Source organism: Pleuronectes platessa, chromosome 1 (genome assembly GCF_947347685.1).
Source record: "Pleuronectes platessa chromosome 1, fPlePla1.1, whole genome shotgun sequence".
NCBI lineage: Eukaryota > Metazoa > Chordata > Actinopteri > Pleuronectiformes > Pleuronectidae > Pleuronectes > Pleuronectes platessa.
The window spans coordinates 25,066,332-25,088,535 of record NC_070626.1 but is presented as its reverse complement, the minus strand read 5'-3'; the positions used below and the strand labels follow the sequence as shown (position 1 = coordinate 25,088,535).

The following is a 22,204-nucleotide window of genomic DNA, read 5'->3' as shown; positions in this document are numbered from 1 at the left end:
TAATATTTTTAGAACTTTCATGGTCTCAAGGGAATAAAAAGTCTTCGCTTCTCAACAATTTTCGGGATTTGTCAAAATGAATTATTGTCTGATACTTTGATTTATGGAAGTGTAAATGCGTTGTCCATCTTTGTGTGAACCCAAACATTTTTGTATTCCCTGCATTATAGTGATCAGTATGTTCGTGAACTTGTTCCTTTGATATCTAGTTATTTCTCTCATTTACATAAAACAAACACCGAGGTTAGGTTTCAGGATCTCTCCAGCTTTATTAAAACAAGGGACTTCTTCCTGTCAAAGATAGAAACAACTTTGGCACTGACAACAAAGTACAAAAATAGAACAGTTCAACTTCTCACATCCCAGTTCACACATTCACACGTTGAGATTAAAGGGATAAATTAGTACAAAGATATTGGGGTTTAAGAAAGTGTCAATCACACACAGTGCGACCCCTAGGGGACAGAAGAGGGGCTACAGGAAAAGAGAAGCACATTTGTCTCATGGACAACACTACATCGACATTCTTTAACAGTGCTTACTTTCTGACAGGTTCTGCTCTTTCCATGAGGGAATGTTTCTGAACTTTTAAACGGGGCAACAAATGGCAGTTTGACAAGAATATAAATATAAACGCTGACAAGCCCGAAATTACTTCCCTGGAAGGATTATTGTCTGTCAAGAATCTGCATTTTCCATCAGAGCATGAATTTAGAGACTTTGGTAATGCTGGTAAAAGATAATGATGGGATCAGGCAACGAGCTGGTGTAACATCTTTGGCTAAACGTGTCAGAAAGTGATCAGGCAGTTAGTTGGGTTCAGTCACAGACAGCGTGGCTTCTACAGGGTGAGACAGTGCAGCGAATGGACGGTGAGGGAGCAAAGCAGGGGTCGGACGACTGATCCTTCTATTCCCGGGGATTCGGAGGAGCCTGTGCGTCTGCCAGCAGCTCGGGTCGGAGGCACTCGATGGGGCAATGAATGTTCTGCAGGAAGATTAAAGAAGGTAAGATCACAGGTCCAGGTACAAAGCTGTATTCTCATTAAGATCTGATCAGTCTAAGTCACTTGATATTCACCCAATGTCTAATAGATGACTGTTGTTTTTTTAATTTGAAGAGCCAAAATAGATTTGAAAAGTGTCATTAATTTGATGCTCTTGCAAATACAGTTTACTCAAGTTCATATAATTATGTGAAACTGAAATTGTGATTATGTAACTTTGGCCGATTGGGGACAATGTCTTTGTGTAGTGTGGCATCATGGGAGTTAATGTCTTCACCACCAGTGTGAATGAAAATGAATCATGTTCACAGATAATTTAAAGTTTTATTCACGTTCTGCAGTAAAAAGCAGTGAACGTTGGAAGGAAACAGAAAACTGGCAAACAGCTTGTATACATTGTTAGACGTTTGCCCTGGAAGTCACAGAAGAGTGAAAACCAAACATAAAGAGGATATAAATTATGGCATTTGAATGAATTGCTGCATCTCTTTAAACACTTTTCGATGAATTCAACTGACCACTTTGTGCAGGTTGTTGTCTCCATATCTCACAGGCTGCAGCAGGCTGACATCGACATCAGCTCCTGGTCTGCGGCAGTTCTCACACCTCCAGCCCTGATGAGACAAGACATGCTCCAGCCTCATGTGTTTCATTAAAGTCACAACATAACTCGGGTCGCACTGAACATCAGAACCGAGAGAGAGAGAGAGAGGCTGCTGTGTTGTACCTGTTGACCTCCAAAGCATGTGCAGGTACAGATGGCGCCCAGGTACTCCTTCTGCCACTGGTTGCCCACCTGGTACGTTTTCCCGTCATCGTAGCACGTGGATTCATCTGTGATGGAAGACGCACACGTTAAAATCCACACGCACAGATCTCTCTGAGCCGGTCGTGGAGCGTTCCGTCGGACGAGAGGACTCACGTGGTTCACACTTGAACTCTCCTTTGCCGTTTCCCAGACAGGTGCAGCTCATCAGGTGACCGTTCTCTGCGCGGCGGTCCCACTTCTCTCCAATGCGGTGGTTGACGCCATTGTCATGGCACCACTCTATTCCGAGAGAGAATCATAATAATAAGAGAATTATACTCTCAAGTCATGGAAGCCCTGTCTGCCAGTGCAAGAAAAAAAACTAATTTTCAATTGAGTCAGTGGATTATTTTGAGATAAATTCTTATTTTGAGTCAGTAAGTCGTTATTTTAGGATAAAATGTTATTTTAAACAATTCAACAATTGAGATGCTAAAATTTCTTATTACAATGACTTACGGGATTTTTTTAACAAAGTGGCAGAATTGAACTTCCATGCAAATTACAAATAAGTTTCTGAAAAAGAAGTCTCTCATCACTTACTGGATGAATCACATCTGAAGTGGCCGCTTCCCAGACCCAGGCACTTGCACCACAGCTTGAAGCCGGTCTCGGACATCCGCTCCCACTCGCCGCCGACATCATGGTGGGTGGCAGTAAAGGCATCGTAACACGAGTCCCCAGTGGAGGGCACTCCTTGTGGGACTGGAACATAACGAAGAGCAAATGCATGGTTCTTGATGAAAAATGAATGATCTATGAGTCTGTGCAGTTTTGAGTGGCTCCAGATCTGGTGAATTTAAATTTGGTTTCATAAGGTGCCTGTTGAGCCTTGTGGAGTTAATGCCCAACTTTTTTTTCTACACGCTGGAGTCCCTCCTTTATTTGCAGGAGTTGCTTTGATTAGTTTACACTCAGCAGTAGCTGTAGGTCTCTTACTTGTGTTTCCAGCAGTGACAACCTGCTCCAGAATCTTGTGTTTGAGCGCCCCCATCAGAGCCTCCACGAGCACCTTGTAGTTGGCTCCGGGCGTGAGTCCTATCAGGGTGGCAGTGGTGGCTGAGTCCGGCAGACGGACCTGGACAGGCAGAGACAGAGAGGAGGTTATATCACATATAGGCTCATGTAATATAACTGATGAATATCACTGGACTTGAACCTGGAAACTAAGACCCTTGTCTCTTACCGTGAACATCTTCTCATTTAAGTGTGTGAGAGGATGGCAGGACACCAGGTAGGCGCTGCTCTGGCTGTAAGGCTTCCAGGAGATGGTGGTCTGAGTCTGGGCCTCCTGTGGCACCCCCGTCTCGTTACCGAACGTGGCGCCGACGGGCACGTTCAGCTTCAGTATGGGCAACCGGCGGCCCTCTGCATCAGGGATGGGCACAAAGACCAGGGGCTCACGCACTTGCCCATAGGGAAACTGTGGTTGGCCACCGTTCCCATTAAACCTGTTGTCTCCATTGTTGTTATACTCTGTGTACTCCACACGCTGGTTGTGATCGCCAAGCCCATCCTGGCCATTGGGGCCCACTATATTGACCCTATTGTCCAAGTGAGGTTCTGGCACATCCAGCTTGTCACCACTTCCGGGGTTTTGGGGCAGAGGCAGGGGAAGCAGGGAGTCTGGTTCTGGGCGGGAGAGACGGGGTTAGGGAAGCGAGCAGGTTAGAACGAGGTGGGTGAGGGGGGTTGTAAAGCACAGCTGCTGTTACATATCTCTGCCAGCAGGGGGTGATAGATATATGCTGCATTACTTGGACTCTGTGGCATAATTATGAAGTATTGCAAACACACAGGAGATATTTTGAATGACGTTTCTGGAGGCATTCAAAATACAATATTAAATATATTATTATTTTAGGAGCCTGACGCTTGTTTGACTGCACAGTTTATCTCAAAGCCTCTGAGCGGATCAAAGCTGTCTATCAAGCCCTTCCATTTTTACACTTGACTCTTACCTGATTTCAATTGTATTCCTTTGCTACATCATTTAAACACATTTCTTTTACCATTCCATTTGTCACAGTACAGAGAGGAAGTGTGATAATACTCACGAGTCCTGATTCTGCCCACCACAGGCGTGCTCCTCTGTGTGTTCTGGATGGCAATGATCTTGATGATGTACTCTGTGGCTGGTTTGAGGCCTGACGAGAGGAACAATTATCCCTTAGTGGAACCATTGGGATGCACTGGACTCGTGTTGACATGTGAGAGAATGATCATAACCAGTGGAACCTAAATGATGCCGATTTTTATAAACATGTTTACGAGCACATACCAGAGACGGTGGCGTAGTTTTGCCCGGCGTGGGGTTGAGGCAGCAGCTCCCGCGGCGCTCTGCCCGACTCCTCGTAGGTGACGTAGTATCCCGTGATCTGCGTGGCCGGCGGCTGCCAGGTGAAGGAGATGGAGGTGGGGGTCAAAGATGTGAACTGAACGTTGGTGGGAGCCTGGACCACAGGTTGAGCTGGGAAGAGAAATACAGAACACCGGGTCATCTGTGTGCACGCTGCAGGGTTATTATGCAACATCAGTCCATATCTGGCAAATGCTGCTTTTACTGTGGCTGCATCTGAACTCAAGACTATTATGGACTGTCGGGGGCAGATGATGATATAAGACAAAATGTGAAATATACAGTTTATTATGAATAACTATAAATAAAAAGAAAATGAACAAATATTAAGAGCTTGGAGGGAAAAACTATTTTTTTTATTACGTAACATATACAAATAAATACACCGATATCTCTGCATTGTTTATTCTGTAAAATAAAAGTTTTCATATGGGAAAAAATAACGCTGAATATGACATTTATAGATGGATGGAGAGATGTGTGTAGTACCTGTTTGAATCATGAGGGTAAACGGAGCACTCCTTGTGTTGCCATTCAGGGTGTACAGATTTACATTGTACATGGTGCCAGGCTGCAGACCTTAGGGGAACAACAACAACAACTTACACTGTAAAAAAAACAAAAAAAACAATCACGGCTCCAAAGCTTGTTAAAGGGTTGTTAAGCAGGACTTGGTGTTGTACCTGTGAGCGTGTAGGTCTGCGTCTCTGCTGGGATGGTCCTGCTGATGGTTGGGCGAGAGCCACCGACGGGCGTGGCCTCGATCAGGAAACCACTGATGGTTTCGATCTTGGTGCGCCAGGTCAGGGTGAAGGAAGAGTCCTTCACATCGGAGATACGCACGCGGCGAGGAGGACTCACGTCTGCGGTGAGGAGGAGAGGAAAACCCACATGAAACAGAGCCCTGGGTAATAATTGGCGATAACTGGAGATGTTTGTCCTTTATGGTGCAGCCAGTGACCTTCCAGTGTGGTGGTCTCTCCCTCCAGTGGTCTGCTGGAAACCGAGTTCTTCAGAGCGTAGACCTGTATCTGGTACGTGGTGGCCACCTACGATACAGAGACACAGAGCTGGTGTTAACTCCCTGACTGACTGTGAAGCCGTGTAAATGGACAAAACGACAGGTGTTTACCATGAGCCCGGGTACGAGGACACGCGTGGTGTCTGGAGCGACATTCAGCTCTTTGGTGGGGCTGTTGATGTTCTTGGGGATGACAACCACACGGTAGCCTGTCAGGCGAGCAGTGGGGGCTCGCCACGACACAGTGAAGGTCGAGGGCCCGACCTCTGAGATCATCAGGTTGGTAGGAGCAGGGATCACTGAGGTCAAAGGCAAAAAAAACAACCATTTTAGAGTTGGAGTCAGGGAAGAAATAAACTAAGTCATGAACGTGTTTTCGGTTTTCTACAGTTTGTATTTCTACCTGTGGCCTGAGTTCCCACTAAGGGCTTGCTGGGGGTGCGGCCATGGAGGGCGTAGACCGTCACCGTGTACTCGGTCCCGGGGCGAAGGCCTCTCAGCACCACAGTGTTCTGGTCACCTCTGGGGGCAGGACGCAGCTCGCTGTCGCCCTCCTCTGGGCTGGAGTACACGACGCGGTATGATGTCACCGTGCCGTCGGGGCTGTCCCAAGTGATGCGCATGGAGGTGGAGTCGATGTCGGAGAAGGTCAGGTCCTTGGGACGATCCATGGCTGCGGGGAGGGAGGGAGTCATTTCAGCTCTAACGGTTGTTTTTATTTAAATCATCTCTGATGCTATTAATAGATCTTTGAAGATAGATTCCTTTCACCTAAATCTTACACACTGAACCTTTAAAGCAAGTAGTTCGGTTTTAAATGAAGAGGTTTTATAAAAACAATTTTAAATTTAGTTTTCCTTTTGAGCCCAATGAACAGCAGAAGTTATTTCTATTTGAACTGCCGGATTTTATTTGCCTTATTTCGTAAATAGTTTAACTCCCATAATAGTTATTATTACTACACACTGAATAAAGCTAGCTTATCTAAAAAACATTCCCTGAAACGAAGCCGGTCCAGGACTGAATTGAGTCAAACTTACCGGTTTCGGTGTTGATCACTGCAGGGGACGAGGGCTGGCCGTCGTTGCCCAGGGTGTACACACTAACAACGTAGTCCGTAGTGGGCATCAGACCTGTGAATGTTATCTGTGTCTTATCTGTAGCAGCAGAACAGGAAAGAAAACCAGTGAGGACAGGATGCTCTAGGTATGTTTTCTTTTAAAAGGTGTCAGTCTGGTTCTGGACAGTTGTCGTTCTTACCAGGAGCCAGCACCTCAGAGTAGGAGGGCCCCAGCCCATTCTTTGGCACAGTGGTGACCCTGTAGCCTCTGATTGGCCCCTGAGCAAGAGACCAGCGTGCCGTGAGGGCGTTGTCACTCACATCGGTTACTTTCATGTCAGCGGGAGTCTCGATATCTGAAGGAGAGATGAACACATGACAGCCTTTAGATTTAGTTTAAACCCTCAACAGCACGTTATTTGGGAGCAGTGGTTGTCCAGGTTGCTGTACCAGTCTTGTGTGTGACGTAGACCGGCGTGTTGGAGGCAGGGCTGTCCCCTCGTCCACTCACAGCATAGACTGTGATGGTGTAATCGGAACCAGGGCTGAGACCAGTGATGGTGGCGGTGGTCTGAGTGCCCGGGATGATGAATTCTTGAGGAGTCTCGCCACCTAGAAACGGAAAGAGATGACGGGTGCAGTGTTAGACTCAGAATGTGGATGAGGTCTTTGAGGAAACTTTGAATCAAATCATCAGTACTGACTTGTCCCTCCGTAGGTGATCCGGTAGTTCCTCACTGGGACAGAGGGGGCGTCCCAGCGGATGGTGATGCTGCTGGGGGTGGACGATGTTACCTCCAGATCAGTGGGAGCATCAGAGACTGAAAGGAAATAGAAGAGGTAGGAAAAAGGTGCTAAAGTCAAATCACGATTCAGCTGTTTAGGGTCAATGACAGAAGAAAATCTGAGGTGGTGGTAGAAACCAGTATGGAGACTCACTGGTGGCCTGTGTGCCAGTTAGAGGCTGACTCTCCTGATTGCTGTTGACAGCATACACATATATCTGGTACTCCGTCTCCGGTGTCAGTCCAGTCACGGTGAAGTGGTTCCTGGTCGGGGGCAGCCTCTCGTCCTTGGTCCGCCCGCCGCTCGTCTGCTGATAGCGGATGCGGTAGCCGGTGATGGCGGCGGTTGGAGCGAACCAGTGAACGGTGAAGGAGTTGGTCTGGATGTCAGAGAACTCCAAGCCAGTGGGGGAGTCCAGAGCTGGAGGGGGAAGAATGAAGAGAGTTAGGATAATTTGTTATTATGAAGATTAAAAAAAACTGGGGGTTGTTGATATGAAGCAAAGCATAAATACACAGTCCATTTAAAAACATGCAGAACAGTCTTTTTACAAGGTTTTTCTCAATAGTGATTTTCAGATGTTTATGTTTTATTTGCCTCTGTCTTGATATATTACAAGTTAAAAGTTTAATGTAACATCTTGATTTTTGTGTGATGAACTATTATTTAAAATGTGAAGTAAACTTGCAGCAGCCACTTTGATAAACTGCTTCCAGACTCACTTGTCCTCTGAGTCCCTGTGGCTGGTTGACTCTCTCGTTCACCGTACACACACACCACACTGATGCTGTAATCTGTGTTGGGCAGCAGGTCTAACAGGAAGAGACGATTATTATTCAGCATGGACAACTTGACATTGAATAACTGGCAATAACAACTCATTTTGGCCTTTTGAAGACATCGATCCCTTTAAAAACACAATTCACATGTTGGTCTTACTCTGCAGCAGGAAGGTGTTGGTGGCTCCGCCCACATTCACCTCCTTAATGTCATCATCTGTGGCCACGGGGTGGTAGCGGATGACAAACCGAGAGATGTCGCTGGGTGTGGCCACGTGTGGGACGGTCCAGGTCACCCTGATGTGATCAGGACCCACTCCTCCAAACTGCAGGTTGGTGGGAGCTGGAATGGCTGCAAGAACGAGGGGGGGGGGGGGGGGGGGGGGGGGGGAGTTACAGCGAACACAGGAACGACAAAGACTGTGATAAATGTGACTGCAGCATGTTGCACATTCAGAAAAGGGCTGTTAGTGTGACTGCATCAGTTCTCTCAGACCAAAACCCACTGACGGAGTGAAAGAGTCAAATCACCAGCTTGTGTTTGCTTTGTGTGTGTGGTCGGCTCGCTTTCCCCCTCCTCCGTAACAGTGACGATACTGATGTCATAGTCCACGCCGGGCTCCAAACCGCGAATCGTGTAATAACCAGCAGATGCTTCCACCATATCTTGAAAAATTGGCAAGCTCTCGCCTGACGTCACTACCATTATCCGGTAACCAGTAATGGCGGTATAGTTGGGCGGGATCCAGCGCAGGCCAAGGGTGGTGTCAGTAATGTCGACAAAGTCAATGTGACTCGGTTTGGGGATTTCTGAAAGGGTTAGGCCAGTGGTGAAGCGCAGGCAGAATTACACAGACACAGATTCAACAGCCACAATAATTACACTGATTAAATCAATATCATTCATTTCATTCCCAAGAAGCAGTCAGAGGTCAGAGTGTGACAGAGGTCATGCTCGATAGATGATAGATGATAACAAACTACCTCAGTCAACAGATATTAAGAATTATAGTCACATAAACATATTCAATTAATTCTACCGTTCTGGTCATGCAAACAATTAATTATTCACCATCCCAATTAATGAATATGATCTCCATGCATGGCAGCCAATGGTCATGTTAGTAGTAGCTAATGATAATTAAAGCTGTGTGAGCCGACTGGACTTTTTATCTTCTTATATCTCTTTGTTTTGGTTTTATAGCTTAAATGCCATTTCTAGAAGCAGGAGCAGTTTTCATCCAAAACTAAACTGGATAAGATCTTTTTCTCACGAGTCAGTGGAAACCAAAATAGTTAAAAGAACTGGACGTCCGATTGGGTAAGAATGTGTAACTGGTTGACAGGTGCGTGTTTGCCAGTTTGTTTTAAAGTTCATGCTAAAATTCGTAGCCAAAACCCAACAAGAAGAGGAATTAAATCTATGCCAGACATTTAAAGGGGAAAAAAACTAAGATTTCAAGAATAATTTTGTAATCTTACGAGATTAAAGTCATAATATTACAAGAATAGAGTCGTAATATCATGAGGGAAAAGTAAATATTATGAAAATACGGTCAGAGGTTTAGTCAATGGGTCATTTTACAGGGGATTTGCAAAGATCAGCCTGTCGGGCGCTATAGTTTCCTCTTTAGTGGAGGAGGAAATGTTTGGTAGTGGTCGACTGTGAAGTTAACGTTGGTGTACGTGAGATTCAAAGTTCTTACGTTTATTTTCAATATATTCAGACTTTTTTATTTTAAATTATATCTTTATTCTTTTGTTATTAAGACATTCCCGAAATATGTTGGACACAGACACTTGTCTTTGTGTGGACACAGTTGTGTGTTTGATGCCTGTTCCTGAAGGCTCCTACCTGGGGTGACAATAGTGGACACAGGCGCACTTTCCAAATGGCCCTTTGTGGTGAAGACGCTGATGTTGTACTCCACCCCCAGATCAAAGTTCTCTAGGATGAACGAGGTCTGATCGGCTCGGGCGAACTCCTCCAGGGAGTTTCCTCTCTGGCCGTTGGTCGGCGTGCTCGTCACCCTGTAGCCTGAGAGGCCTGCAAAGTGGGCGGATACGGGACAAATATGGATGAGACGGAACATAATATCATGAGGTTGAGTCACTGTGAGAAATGGAAAAGAAATACTGGGAAGAGCCGTTTGTCCTGGTTCATAAAAAAAAAGAAAAACCATTTGAAGGCCGAGGTCTAGACTTGCCGTGATCCAATGGGCTGCCAGCGTGTGGCGAGCACAGTCAATATTTACCTGGTGCGTTGGAGGCGACCCAGTGGACAGTGAGAGCTCCTGTGTTCGGGTTGGACTCCACTCTGAGGTCAGTGGGAGGAGACAAGGCTGCAAGGACAGAGAAGCATGAGAAACTCGCGACAACACTCACTTCTGCCACAAACGTCTGCCGACTGGTCAGGAACAGTCGCACAACTCTTGTTTAGAAGAAGATTTTTTTTTTCTCAGTGAGTTAGAAACGCACCAGTGACAACGTTGCGGGTGATGGGGTTTCCACGGTTGCGTCCGTTGTAGATGGGCTGCACGCTGTAGGTGTACTGATTTCCAGAAATCAGATCCGGGATATAGATACGCCCAGAGTCCGAGGTCTCTTCTCTGGGAGACTCGCCTTCCTGGCTGGGCAGCACCGACAGCTGGAGAGAAGGAGGCCAGAATTAGAAAAGTTGAAAATAAACTGAAATCAGCATTAATGGATTTAATAGAAAAAATTTGGGCCAAGTTGGGGGCAGAGCATCAAGATGTGAACATAACACTAACATACGATTATTAGGGGGGACTTGATTTGACACATTGACGGTATTCAAATATTGATAAGAGCAGATTTGCTTCTTTTATTTCTCCAGATGTGGAACAATTCTTTTGAGCTCTGCTGATCTGAGGCAGGTTTGTACCTTGTAGCTGAACCTGCGGACAGGCATCCAGGTGATGATGATAGAGGCGTCAGTGACCTCTGTGCTGAAAGGTGGAGCGTTTCCTATCTCGGGGGCTGGGTGGAACACAAAATGGGAGGAAAATGATTAATTGCACAAATTGCTCCACTTTCTGCTGATGTTCTGTTTCTCTTGACACTGACCGGTAGTAAAGTAGGTGGTGACGCCCTCGCTGAGCTGGGTGTCCAGCTCAGAGTGCAGAAGGGCAGTGTACTGGGTGTCTGGCCGCAGATTCCTCAGTGGGAATTGAGTGACGCGGCCCGGGATCCTCTTCTCGATGGGGGTGGAGCCCTCGATGCTCAGGAAGAGACGGTAGCCGGTGACGATGGCACGGGGCGCCTCCCAGGTGACGATCGCATTGTCAGGCCCGATGTCGGTGAAGTGAACGTTGGTCGGGGAATCGGGTTCTGAAGGGGTTTGAAAATGTTAAACACGTGAGGCACAAGTTGACATAATCTCCCTTTGTCCCTTTAATTTGTGTATGGTGACACCTACTGGTGGAGGTTTGTCCAACGAGTGGCTCGCTTTCCACTCCGCCACTGATGGCGTAGATGTAGAAGCGGTAGAGTTTGCCCGGCTGCAGGTGGGTGATGTCAGCGTATGCGTTGGGGGAGATGGGCAGCTGCAGGGGCCTTGTGTCGGAGCCATCGGGGCCCACGGGGGAGAAGATCACCCTGTAACCAGACACCTCGCTGGGTGGACCGGTCCAGGTGATGGTGATCTTCACGTCGGAAATCTCGTAGAACTGCAGGTCTGTGGGCGCCGGGACCTCCTCTGTGGACAGAAGGTGGTAGACTGAGTGACGGGGGATATCATCCGAGTTCAGACTGGAAAGGACCCATTGGAGTTTTTGACCTCACACAGCTCAAAAACTGAATGTTTGAAAATATTCAAACCTTAAATTGACTGTACAAGGTTAATTAAAATGTCCTGTAAAACAATCTGCATTTATACATAATATAGAGCAATAGGAGGCTTAAATGTATCATATACCGAGGTCTCAGATAAAGCAGGAATTATAAGAGAAAGGTCAAACCAGATGTTCCAAAAAACACTGCCAGTTTCTATAGCATCTGGATTTGTAATAAAACAGCTGGGCCAGGTACGAGGAGGAAAACTTCAGCCAGGGAAATCTCATTTCAGATATCGTGTGGATTTATGAACTTTGTGAGCTCTTGCGTGTCTTCTATGTCTGAACAGGTGTGTGATTCAGCGCCCACCATGAATTGTAAGAGAGGTCACTCAGAGGCCACATTCGGCCCCTGAGTCAACAGAAGGAGCCCTGGAAAAGAAATCACGCTGGTATAGCTTTAGCTGTCAAAGCATGTTTTGACGAGCCGGTGTTTTGACACGCTCAGTCTTCCCCAAACACTGAAAAGCCGTTCCTAAAGCTCCCCGGCCCTATAAGGAATCAGCAGCTGTGGGTATAAATCTGTGAGTTAATCTGCTCAGCTTTCACTGATGGACAAAGAATGATCTTAAAGGAAAACCTACATTCTAAAGACCAGGGTAACCTTCCTTCCATGTACAGGATTCCAACATCATTTCTGATGCACTTTCATTCATTTCTTAATGTTTACCAGGCAGAGGAGATCCAGCGGTGTTGACCTGTACGAACACAGGCTCGCTCTCCTGATCCTCCTCCACGGCGTAGATGCTGATGTTGTACAGATGGCCGGGGCGAAGGTCAACCAGGGTCACTGAAGTCTCCGAGTCCGGCAGGTTCAGCTCCGTGCTGCTGCCTTCCACTGACGGCGTGTACACCACACGGTAACCTGGCGGGCACACACACTCGGTTACATCTCTAAATCCAAACCCCTACTTTAAATCACGTATACACACAGAAGTATCTGTTTACCAGTGATTGGAGCCTGAGGTTTGGACCAGCTGATCCGGATGGAGCTCTCTGCCACATCATCCACAGAATGCCGGGCGGGTGCGTCCGGAGCTGCAGAGAAAGGCAAACCATGGAATTCTATATTCTTCTGCAAAAAAACTACAAAATGTGCAGGATCCTGAACCGGTTGGTCGTGACAGCGGCGCAGAGAGGGCGACTCGTACCTGTGGTCTGAGACGTGGTCAGGATGAGCTTCGGCTGACCCTGATTTGGGAGCTCGAAGACGTTGACGTTGTACCTGCGTCCTGGCAGCAGATCAGCGATGTTGACAGAGGTGGCCGAGCGGGGAACATCTGGAGAAGCAGATAAAAACTTAGTTATGAAGATAAAGATAAAGATAATGATAAAGATTACGCACAAACATGTAAATCCATTTGAAGTATTCTATTTTTTAAGTGTTACTTTTGTTCAACAGTAACTTCTTCTATTCCCCCTTCCCCAGTCAAAACCACAACAGAGAAACTAAACAATTAATCAACTGAATACTTTCTTTGTGACTTTGTTAGAGCATTGTGAGGGTTTCAGTCGCTCACCCAGGACTTTGGGCTTCGCCCCGTCTTCGCTGAGCTCATACTCCACCCTGAAGCCAGAGATGGTGGAAGAGGCCGACGTCCAGGACACGACGAAGCTGTTGGAGGTGATCTCCGTCACCGACTCCGAGGTGTCCACCTCTGCAGGGAGCTGCGTCGTCTCTCCCTCGGACGTCTCCACTACAAAAGACGACAGGGGGCGTAGCATTCATGAGAACATTTCCTCTCTTTTTTTACCGAGAGAGAATGTCGTCACTCAGTTCTACTCACAGGAGCCGTGGGTGGTCGTGAAATCGAAGCGTGTGACCTCACGGCGTCCGTAACGCAGGATGCTGATCAGCTGACCCTCGTATGTGACGCCGGGACGCAGCCCACCGATGGTGTAGGAGCTGAGGTGGCCGGGGATGTTGACCTCCCTCCAGGGAGCTCGTGCATTTTTCTACCGGGAAGAAAAAGATTGTATTTAGGGGTTTGAAATGAAGTTCTACAGACATATAGGACAAGTGCTGATGAAGTTCATGTGATGTGATTGAAAGTTGACGTTTTTTATTTCAACTGGTGATTCCAAGCTCAAGAGTGATTGATGAACTTCAGTTTTGAATTGAACATACAGTAAACAAGAGTGAGTAAAACAATGTAACATCTACAATTAAATTATAAATCAAAATGACGACTAAATGATATGATTTTTAAAAGATTTAAAGTAATTCACTTTTTTGACGGCACATATATTATAGAGTTAAATAATTTTGGGATTTATTGGAATCATTCATTTCTTCAGAGGATGGAGGAACGGTGGTTTTGTATATTTTGGCTGCACGCTGGCATGTTTACTGCCACATCCTGCTGTGGAAGTATTTCGACTGGGTTTGCATGCAGTCGGAAAACTTTCTCAGACTTTCTCAGCAGGAGTGCCGGATGACGACCTTGAGTGACTTTGCCGTCCAAAATACACAAAACCCTTCAGAGGAAATCTGCTCGACTTTGAAGTCTTCATAGGAAAAAGACGTGTGAGAAAATAAAAAAAACTCCTGGCGAAAGGGGGGTTAGTTTCCCTAACTCTAAGAAGAGAGAGTTGATTTTTATTATCAAAACTAATATCTAACCTGTGTTATAAACCAAAAGATGGACTCACAATTCTCCATTTGAGGATGTACTGGGTGATGTGAACAGATGAGGGGGCGTTCCACTGGATGGGGTGGGAGTCTGGCTGTTTTCCGGCCTCGGTGATGATCACCTGGACGGGTCGGTGGCCGTCTGAGTCAGACAACAAGAAAAAAAGAAAAGGTTAAGGAGGACATCAGGAGAGAGAAGAATCACACATTGTCAGAGACATGGTTTATAGCCGTGTTACGTGCAGGAGATGGTGTGGGTGGAAGTTGGCTTCTCTTTCTGGTGAGGCTCTGTTTGATGGATTCATTGTTTTGGGAATGAACCAAATCACCAGACGGTGCTAAACTAGCTCAAACAACCACCGACATCTGACACGCTGACATGACACCTGAGTACTATATTCATCACGGATTATCTAGCCTCCGCACCCTCAAGAACACACAAACATACAGCAACACACTCTGTCTGCTCACGGGAGCAGTTCGGGGGACTTTAGGGCCCCGGGCTAAAGGGACCCGCGTGGGCCCCACATTAAACCAATCCCCCAACCTCAAGAAACAGATGAAATGAAATGGACACGTTCAAGATACCGACACAGAATCGGTTTGGGGAATGGTCAAATGATTCCTATAAACAAAGGTCACAGTAAAACAGTTTAAGTTCAAACTCCCTCCACCATCCACATCACATACACACACTTTTAGACGTTCTAGTCTTCATCCAAACTCTAAAATCATGACACTTGACGTGAGGCCTCATTCCGGGGGGGGGTTTCAGACCAGGTTTAATTGCAGTCCCCTGTACATAGGTCATTCAAAGGAATTGCAGTTGATGTGGATGAAGCTAATCAACTGTTGCATTTTCCTGCTTTGCCCTCAACGCCCCCCCGTCTGCACACACACACACCGACACACTCTCCTCTGCGACGGATCGCGGTGAGATAAATGTTGTAACTGTAACTTTTCAGGTCAATGTTTGATTCGGGAGCAAAGTATCTTGTTAAGCAACGTTTACCCAACCAGCGGTGAGATACTGGAGCCAGGAACTGTTTTTAAAGGCTTAACCCCCCCCCCCACACACACACACACACACACACTCGCCCAAATAAGCCCAGCATCCCATTCCCCTCAGCAGGTCAACACAAACCACACCCAACACCAGGCGGCTGAGGACAAACCCTCAAAGACTTCACTTGACTTCGAAGTCGGGAGAGAAACCCCCCCCCCCCCCCCCCCCCCCCCCGACCCTCGCTGACATGAAGTGAACTTTTCATTTCGGTGACGCGTGACGGGAGGTGTTGGGCGAGAGGGAGGTGGATATCAGAAAGTTAAATAACACAAATAAAGCTCTGACAGCTCAGAAGCAGCTGGGAAATAAAAAAAAGCCAGACTTGTCTTCTCATTAAAATAATTCTCCTTATTCGGTCATGACGACTGCTGGTGATAAATGCTGCGTCATCAGGTCGTGTGCCAGGGGTTTTCAGGATTAAGGTCTTTCACCCCTGGTTGAGCCTTGGACCAGCCGGAGTTCTCTCAATTACATCACATTCACAACTGGATAGTCCACAAACTAGAGAACAATGTGGAGATTTAAATAAAATATTAACATTTGTATATGCTGAAGTTTAAACGTACTAAGAAGCCACCATTGAAGATGAAAATCTACCTGACGCGACCCGGGCACACTTCAGGTTCACAGATGAGGTCATGTATTCAAGTTTTATTCATGTTGATCAGAAAACGGCAATTAAAAATCAAGTGACCGATACAAGCAGTGGAACAATCGACTGTTTAACTGATCGGCAGCGTCTTTCTCCTTCGTCACACGTCCTTTGCCCAGGAAAGTTATAACAAAGCTGATATGATGCATTTCAAAAGACGAAAAAAATGAAATCTCTCTGTTTGAAAATGTTTTGATACATTTTTGGATAATGTGAATCCTGAAGTCAATCGAAAATATAAAATAGACATTTTGGGTTACATATTACACCTTAAACACAGTTGCACGATGAAAAGTCAAATGAGTTATTCTCAGTTTTCGTTGTGACAACATGAAAGTAAAGAAAACTAACTTATAGTTATAAGAAGCATGTCCTTGGTGTGATTTAAGTAGATCTATGAAGATGATGGGCATCAGAAATATTAAAGTTAACGTGTACATCGAGCTTAATCTAAAAATGATGTGTTTTTCGTGTCTGGGTGTTCAGGCTTGATTTTGTGCATCACTGTGGGTGTTTATTTACCTGAAAAAAACAACATAATGTGGCTCATGTGACTTTGCATTGTTGTTATATTGAAATGCAGACCACACGGACTCTGCCCTCTGAGCAGCTTTGAAGTGATGATGTTGGGCGGATTGTTTTTCTTACCTTGGTACGTCTGCTGGGGTTCACATCTCAACTCTCCGATCCCGTTGCCATTGCAATAACAGCGGTATTGGGCACCATGGATGACTTTGTCCCAAGTCTCTCCGATCTGATGGAACGCCCTGGTCTGCGGCTCCTGACACTGATCTGTTGTTGAGAACACAAGACGTCAGAGGAGATGGTTAGCACGGTACAGAGGTGGGGCAGTAATTCTCAACTGCGAAGAGCCTTGAACGCACCGATGGCGTCGCACTTCCAGCGTCCGCGTCCCTGCCCGTGGCAGGTGCAGTTCATCATGTAGCCCTCGTCGTGGCGTTTGGAGAACTCCTGGTTCACTTCATAGTTGAGGCCGTCAACGATACACTGATCTGAACACACAAGCGAGGAGGGAGGCAAGAATACGCATGTCATGATCTAATGTCTGATCGTGTGACTTCTGTTGCTAAGACTTAAAGATTCAGTGTGTAGAATCTAGTGACATCTTGTGGTGAAGTTGCATGTTGCAGTTTATCACCCCTCAGCCGCACCTCCCCTTCCAAACATGAAGGAGAACCTGTGGTCGCCTTCAGTTGTCATAAAAACTCAAAGGGTGTTTAGTTTGTCCAGTTTGGGTTACCGTAAAAAACATGGCGGCCTCCGTAGAGAGGGCTAGCTTGTGATGTAAATAAAACGTTCTTATATATAAATTGCCTAATCTAGGGTAAAGAAAAGGACAACCCGTACAATTCAGATGAAACACACTCGGGAAATCATCCCTAAGGCTTTTTTATATACATTTTCTGCCGATAGATCCCTTTCACCTAAACCTTACACACTGGACCTTCACACGGTTTTGTTGGAGTTCGCTCTCTGACCTTGCAGCTGTGAGTGAGCCACGCAGCTCCACTCCCCACGACCGCTGCCCAGGCACGTGCACTCCATCATGTGACCCATGACGTCGTGGCGTTTGTCCCACTTGTCGCCGACACGGTGCATCACTCCATCGTTGGTGGTACAAACCTCCTCGTGGGCTACATGAAGAAGAGACAGGAAGAGGAAATTAAAAACAAGGAATTGTTGACTGCTTTGTCTACTTACAGTGTTTCTTTTGTGCATGTGTCCGTGCGTGGGAATTCTCCTCGGTCCACTTGAGCTCAGTGCCGTGGTTCTGTGTGTTATGTTACAGTCCTGATGGAGTCATCACTCTCCCATGACCATGAATGTTGTCTCTTCTAAAAGTGAGTTATTTAGACCCAAATTGTCCACAAGTGACCCAAAGAACCAGCTTCATTATCATCCATGTGAACAAGCTAAGCACCAAAGCCTTTAGCGTAATGCCCTTTAATGACAAAGTATTTAAACATGTGAGTAAAGTGTTGCACGTTTCTGAACCCATTTACTTTCTCCAGGACTTTCACATTTCAACCAGACAAAAAATCAAACAAAAGCATTTTAATCATCTATCAGGTTCTTTAATTGGAGCAATTGAAAAGCAGTGGGCGCGCACACTCACCGGCCATGGGGCAGAATCCAAAGTGCTGCTCCGCGTCGTAGTCGTAGGTGGTGCCGCACCACCTCATGCCATCACGGCGCCCGTCGGCCGTGCAGTCGGTGTAGTTGCGGCCGCTGTAGAGGAAGGGGAAGTGGCACAGGGCGCCGTTGGAGTTGCCGCCTCGTGTTGCCACAATGACTGGAATCAAGAAGGAGACACAGCTGTTATTGTTCATCTCTGACATGGTGACCAACACGTACACTTCTACTATGGTAAGTCTGTTTTTATGAAATGAGTCTGTAGATAGGAAATAGTCAAATGGCCTGTGAGCTGTATACCGTGCTTTTCTAGGATTGATGACCATTCAAAGTGCTTTACAGAACGGTTTTGCCATTCACACATTCATTGAGTATGTGCACACTCCCTCACTCACTCAGCCGTTAGGGCAGTTTTGGTTCAGTGTCTCGCCCAAAGCCAGAGATCAAACCACCGACCACATAGATTGTGGAAAACCCGCTCTAACTCCTGGACGGTAACAGCCATTGCTCTGGGATGAGGTCCCACATCAGCACAATACAACAACAACACCAGTAAAATGGTGAAGCCAAAGTTCACATCTCACCATTCCTCTCAGTACAGAAGGAGTACTGCTGGTCCTTGTCGTAGTCTGAGGATGTAGAGCACCAGAGCTGCCCGTCCGGGCGTCCGTCCGAGGTGCAGGAGTAGTAGGTCTTCCCCATGAAGACGAAGGGGAACTCACACGGCTGGCCGTTAGAGTTCCCACCATACGCTTGGTTTTTGGTCTCTGCACAGGAAAGAGAGGGAAAAGAGGGGTTTGACTTTTGGGTTTGAACAAAATGAAACTGTGACCCCGGCTTTTCGTCCTTCGCTCCTGCACTCACCCCATTCCTGACAGCTGACGCCGTTGCCCTGACAGGTACATTGCATCTGCTGGCTGCCCTGGTTTCTGATCCAGTGCTGCCCCTCGTAGTAGGTGGCTCCGGAGTCCGTGCTGCAGGTTCCCTCCATGGTGGGGTCGACACGCTTCTGGAGCACGGCATGGGTGGGGGTCAAAAGAAGAGCACCTGTGGCTGTACAATGCAGATTGAGAGCAAGATGAATGTAAGGGAAGTGTTTTTCCATTTAGTGATCACTTTGAGCAAAACTGAACTTGAACGAGATTTAAGGTTTTAAATCTCACTTCGGCCTGCGTTGTGTCCTTCACACTTCCACTCTCCACGGCCGTTTCCTAAGCACAGGCACTGAAGGGCCTGTCCACTTGCGTCTGTCTTCGTCCAGGTGTCTCCGATGCGGTACGACCTCTTGGGGTCCTGGTCGTTGCAGCGATCTAGTGACAGAAGAACGGTCAACGGCTGCCGCTTAAGTATTGAAAAAGTGTGTGTCTCTGTGCATGCTTATCCTCTTCTTACTCCTAGAGGTGCATGTGATGCGTCCATTCCCCTCTCCCAGACACGTGCAGTCCAGCATCATCCAGCCTTGGTACGGTTTCTCCCAGGTCTCCCCCACCACATAGGAGGATGCAGCGCTGTTGTCATAGCACCGCTCAGCTGCACAGGTAAATAAATACAAACATAAACTTAATTCTGATGCTTCTGCAGTTTGTCACAAGTTATTTGTCCTCCGAGAGTTTGCATGAGAAATAAACCAGGGGGAAATCAATAGCTGTGGCGTAAGATGGGTCCTGTCACACCGACAACCTGTTTGCTTTAGAATGGTACCAAACATAGTCACACACTTCTGAGAAATGACCCTGCTGTAAGTGTGTGTGTGTGTGTGTGTGTGTGTGTGTGTGTGTGTGTGTGTGTGTGTGTCCCATTGATCTGCAATCCAGAGTTCATCCAAGTTACTCACCCACAGGTTTGCATGTCCACTCTCCTTTGCCGTTGCCCAGACACACACACTCCAGCATGTAGTCAGCGGACTCGTGAGGCCTCTGCCAGGTGTCCCCGATTTTGTAAGAGCTGCCTCCTTCATGGCAACGATCTGGAAATGACACAGATTGGAAGTTGGGTCCATTATGGCTTAGATTTAAGGCCTTAATAACCACACACACACACACACACTGTAACACACACACATCATTCAGGCACTTATGGATTTTCTACCTATATAATTTAAGTAAACTGTTTCTACACCAATGCATAAATCTTTAATTATATGTTTTAATTACACTTAAATCTAATTAAATTGGAATTAAAACCAACCTAAATGCCCAATTCCTGATAATGCATACAAGTATATTGTTGTACTCACTTGCGATGGTGCAGCTGATCTTGCCCCGACCAGAACCAATACAGGTACAGTCCCACATCATGCTGTCCTTTGGTCTCTCGTAGGTTTCACCGACCCGGTATGTCCGGTCATTGTACTTGTCATAACAGGAGTCCACCGCTGAGACAAACACAGGAAAACTCCAAAAGGTCAACAGGCTGTTATTGTTCTACCTGCTGTGGGTGTTGTTTCTGTTGCGCTGCGTAAAGACGCACTGGTGACGGATCAACTGGAAATGTAAAAGTGCTCCCATATGTGTTTTCTTAAGTAACTCAGCCCTGTTGTTTTAGTCACAGTGCAAGAGCCTATACAGTATTTTTACTTTGCTTGGTTTCATTGAAACAACAGCTCCCCTGCACCGAGGGAGGCAGCTGATCCAAACCAAAGTGAGCCTGAGAAGAAATGGCCCGATGAGACATTTCTCCGGGTGTGAAAGCGGTGGGACTCTCACTGACCTTCGGGTTTAGATTTGCATTTGATGCCTGCGGCTCCTCCGCAGGTGCACACCAGAATACTGCCGAGGTAGGGTTTCTCCCACTGCTCGTTCAATCTGTAGGAGCGACCGTTTTCCTCACAGCCGACTGGACACCACGCGACAGAAATATTCAACAATTAGATCATGAAATCATTTATTCAGATTTGAAATTATTAGAAGAAAAAACAATGCAGAATGAGACCGTTTTCCATGGTGTCATTTACTCTCAACTGGGTACATTTACGCACCAGAAAGCACAATAACGCAGAGATAAAAAATCATCTTTGACCTTTTTACGCATACAGGAGAATTGATTTTCCATTTTGAAAAGGCAATGGAAGCCCTTGTACCCACCTGGACTGAGAGCCGCTGCGTCGCGGAGCTCAGGATACACCTGATACTGGCCCGTCTGTCTCCTCTGCTGCGTCTTTGGCACAGTTTGGACTGCGCTGCTTACGCACAGCGCAACCAGCAGCCCTGTCAGAGGGCCACCAGTCATTTTGAGGGGAAGAGAAGGAGTTCTGGGTGAAGAGTAGTGATGAAGGCAGGTTCACAATGAGAAGCGAGCGCAGAAGTAGAGTTTTGCCTGGAGAGATTGTCCCTTATTCTCTGCTCCCCGTTGCTGCTCGGACTGGCGTGTCGATGTGCCGCCTCGCAGCCGGTGCACTAGACTGAGGAGACGGGAGCGCGTTGCTTTTATACCCGGACACACCGACGCAGCCTGAGGGAGGGGAGGGTCTTAACCGGAGCTGGGGTGACCCGCCCGAGTGGGAGCAACACCCACACTGGAAACTTCACTTTCAGGACAAAAAAAAAAACATCTTGAGGATGGAGGAGCTTCAGAGATCAGAACTCATGATACCAAACAGGGTCAGGGGCCTGCAATGAAAATGGAGAAAGAAACAGCACAATTCAATTTAAGGAAATACAACAATAAGACACTTCTGTGTGTTATAATGCAAACTACAACTTTCAAAATAACACACAGAATGAACCAGTGGGTCTCAAACTTGTTCTGTCTTAGAGAACAATGATCCTCTTCTGGTTCCGAATGCACAAATATTCAAAGCAACTATTAAATACACTTTATTCTCCTGCACATAATTAATTATATTTCTGCTCTATGTTATTTATCCCCAAATGTAAGAAATGGTGGCCTACAGGGATTTATAGCAGCATCAGGGAATGTGTCTCTATATTTTTAGGAGTAAAATATTACAATACACTGAATCTAGGTACCAAATAGCTTCTTTTTTTTAACTAATTTGCTCTATTCCAGTTTGTGTACTTTGCTCCAT

The 22,204-nt window shown here is 46.6% G+C and overlaps 1 protein-coding gene across 2 annotated transcripts; it reads right to left on the bottom strand.

Annotated features, from left to right (window-relative positions):
* Nucleotides 1–244: 244 nt before the first annotated feature.
* fn1b (fibronectin 1b) lies at nucleotides 245–21,590 on the bottom strand. 2 transcript variants are annotated; one of them, XM_053427321.1, is made up of 46 exons: nucleotides 21,261–21,590; nucleotides 20,887–21,012; nucleotides 20,414–20,551; nucleotides 20,012–20,143; nucleotides 19,570–19,707; nucleotides 19,341–19,487; nucleotides 19,042–19,230; nucleotides 18,762–18,944; nucleotides 18,161–18,337; nucleotides 17,523–17,678; nucleotides 16,908–17,036; nucleotides 16,672–16,815; nucleotides 14,326–14,447; nucleotides 13,461–13,629; nucleotides 13,194–13,370; nucleotides 12,825–12,953; nucleotides 12,622–12,711; nucleotides 12,344–12,538; nucleotides 11,259–11,537; nucleotides 10,907–11,170; nucleotides 10,725–10,819; nucleotides 10,298–10,466; nucleotides 10,075–10,161; nucleotides 9,675–9,866; nucleotides 8,351–8,629; nucleotides 7,980–8,171; nucleotides 7,763–7,852; nucleotides 7,194–7,460; nucleotides 6,959–7,075; nucleotides 6,705–6,866; nucleotides 6,455–6,610; nucleotides 6,235–6,351; nucleotides 5,598–5,867; nucleotides 5,306–5,493; nucleotides 5,135–5,222; nucleotides 4,857–5,036; nucleotides 4,663–4,752; nucleotides 4,096–4,284; nucleotides 3,872–3,961; nucleotides 3,001–3,446; nucleotides 2,754–2,892; nucleotides 2,358–2,519; nucleotides 1,929–2,054; nucleotides 1,734–1,840; nucleotides 1,525–1,620; nucleotides 245–987 (listed from the first exon to the last, which is right to left on the bottom strand). In XM_053427321.1, exons 1-46 carry the CDS (start codon nucleotides 21,403–21,405, stop codon nucleotides 910–912), a joined length of 7,401 nt encoding a protein of 2,466 aa, XP_053283296.1. In that variant the 5' UTR covers nucleotides 21,406–21,590; the 3' UTR covers nucleotides 245–909. The 2 variants fall into 2 exon arrangements, with proteins under 2 accessions (XP_053283296.1, XP_053283304.1); XM_053427329.1 differs by lacking the exon at nucleotides 8,351–8,629.
* Between the last annotated feature and the right edge of the window lie 614 nt (nucleotides 21,591–22,204).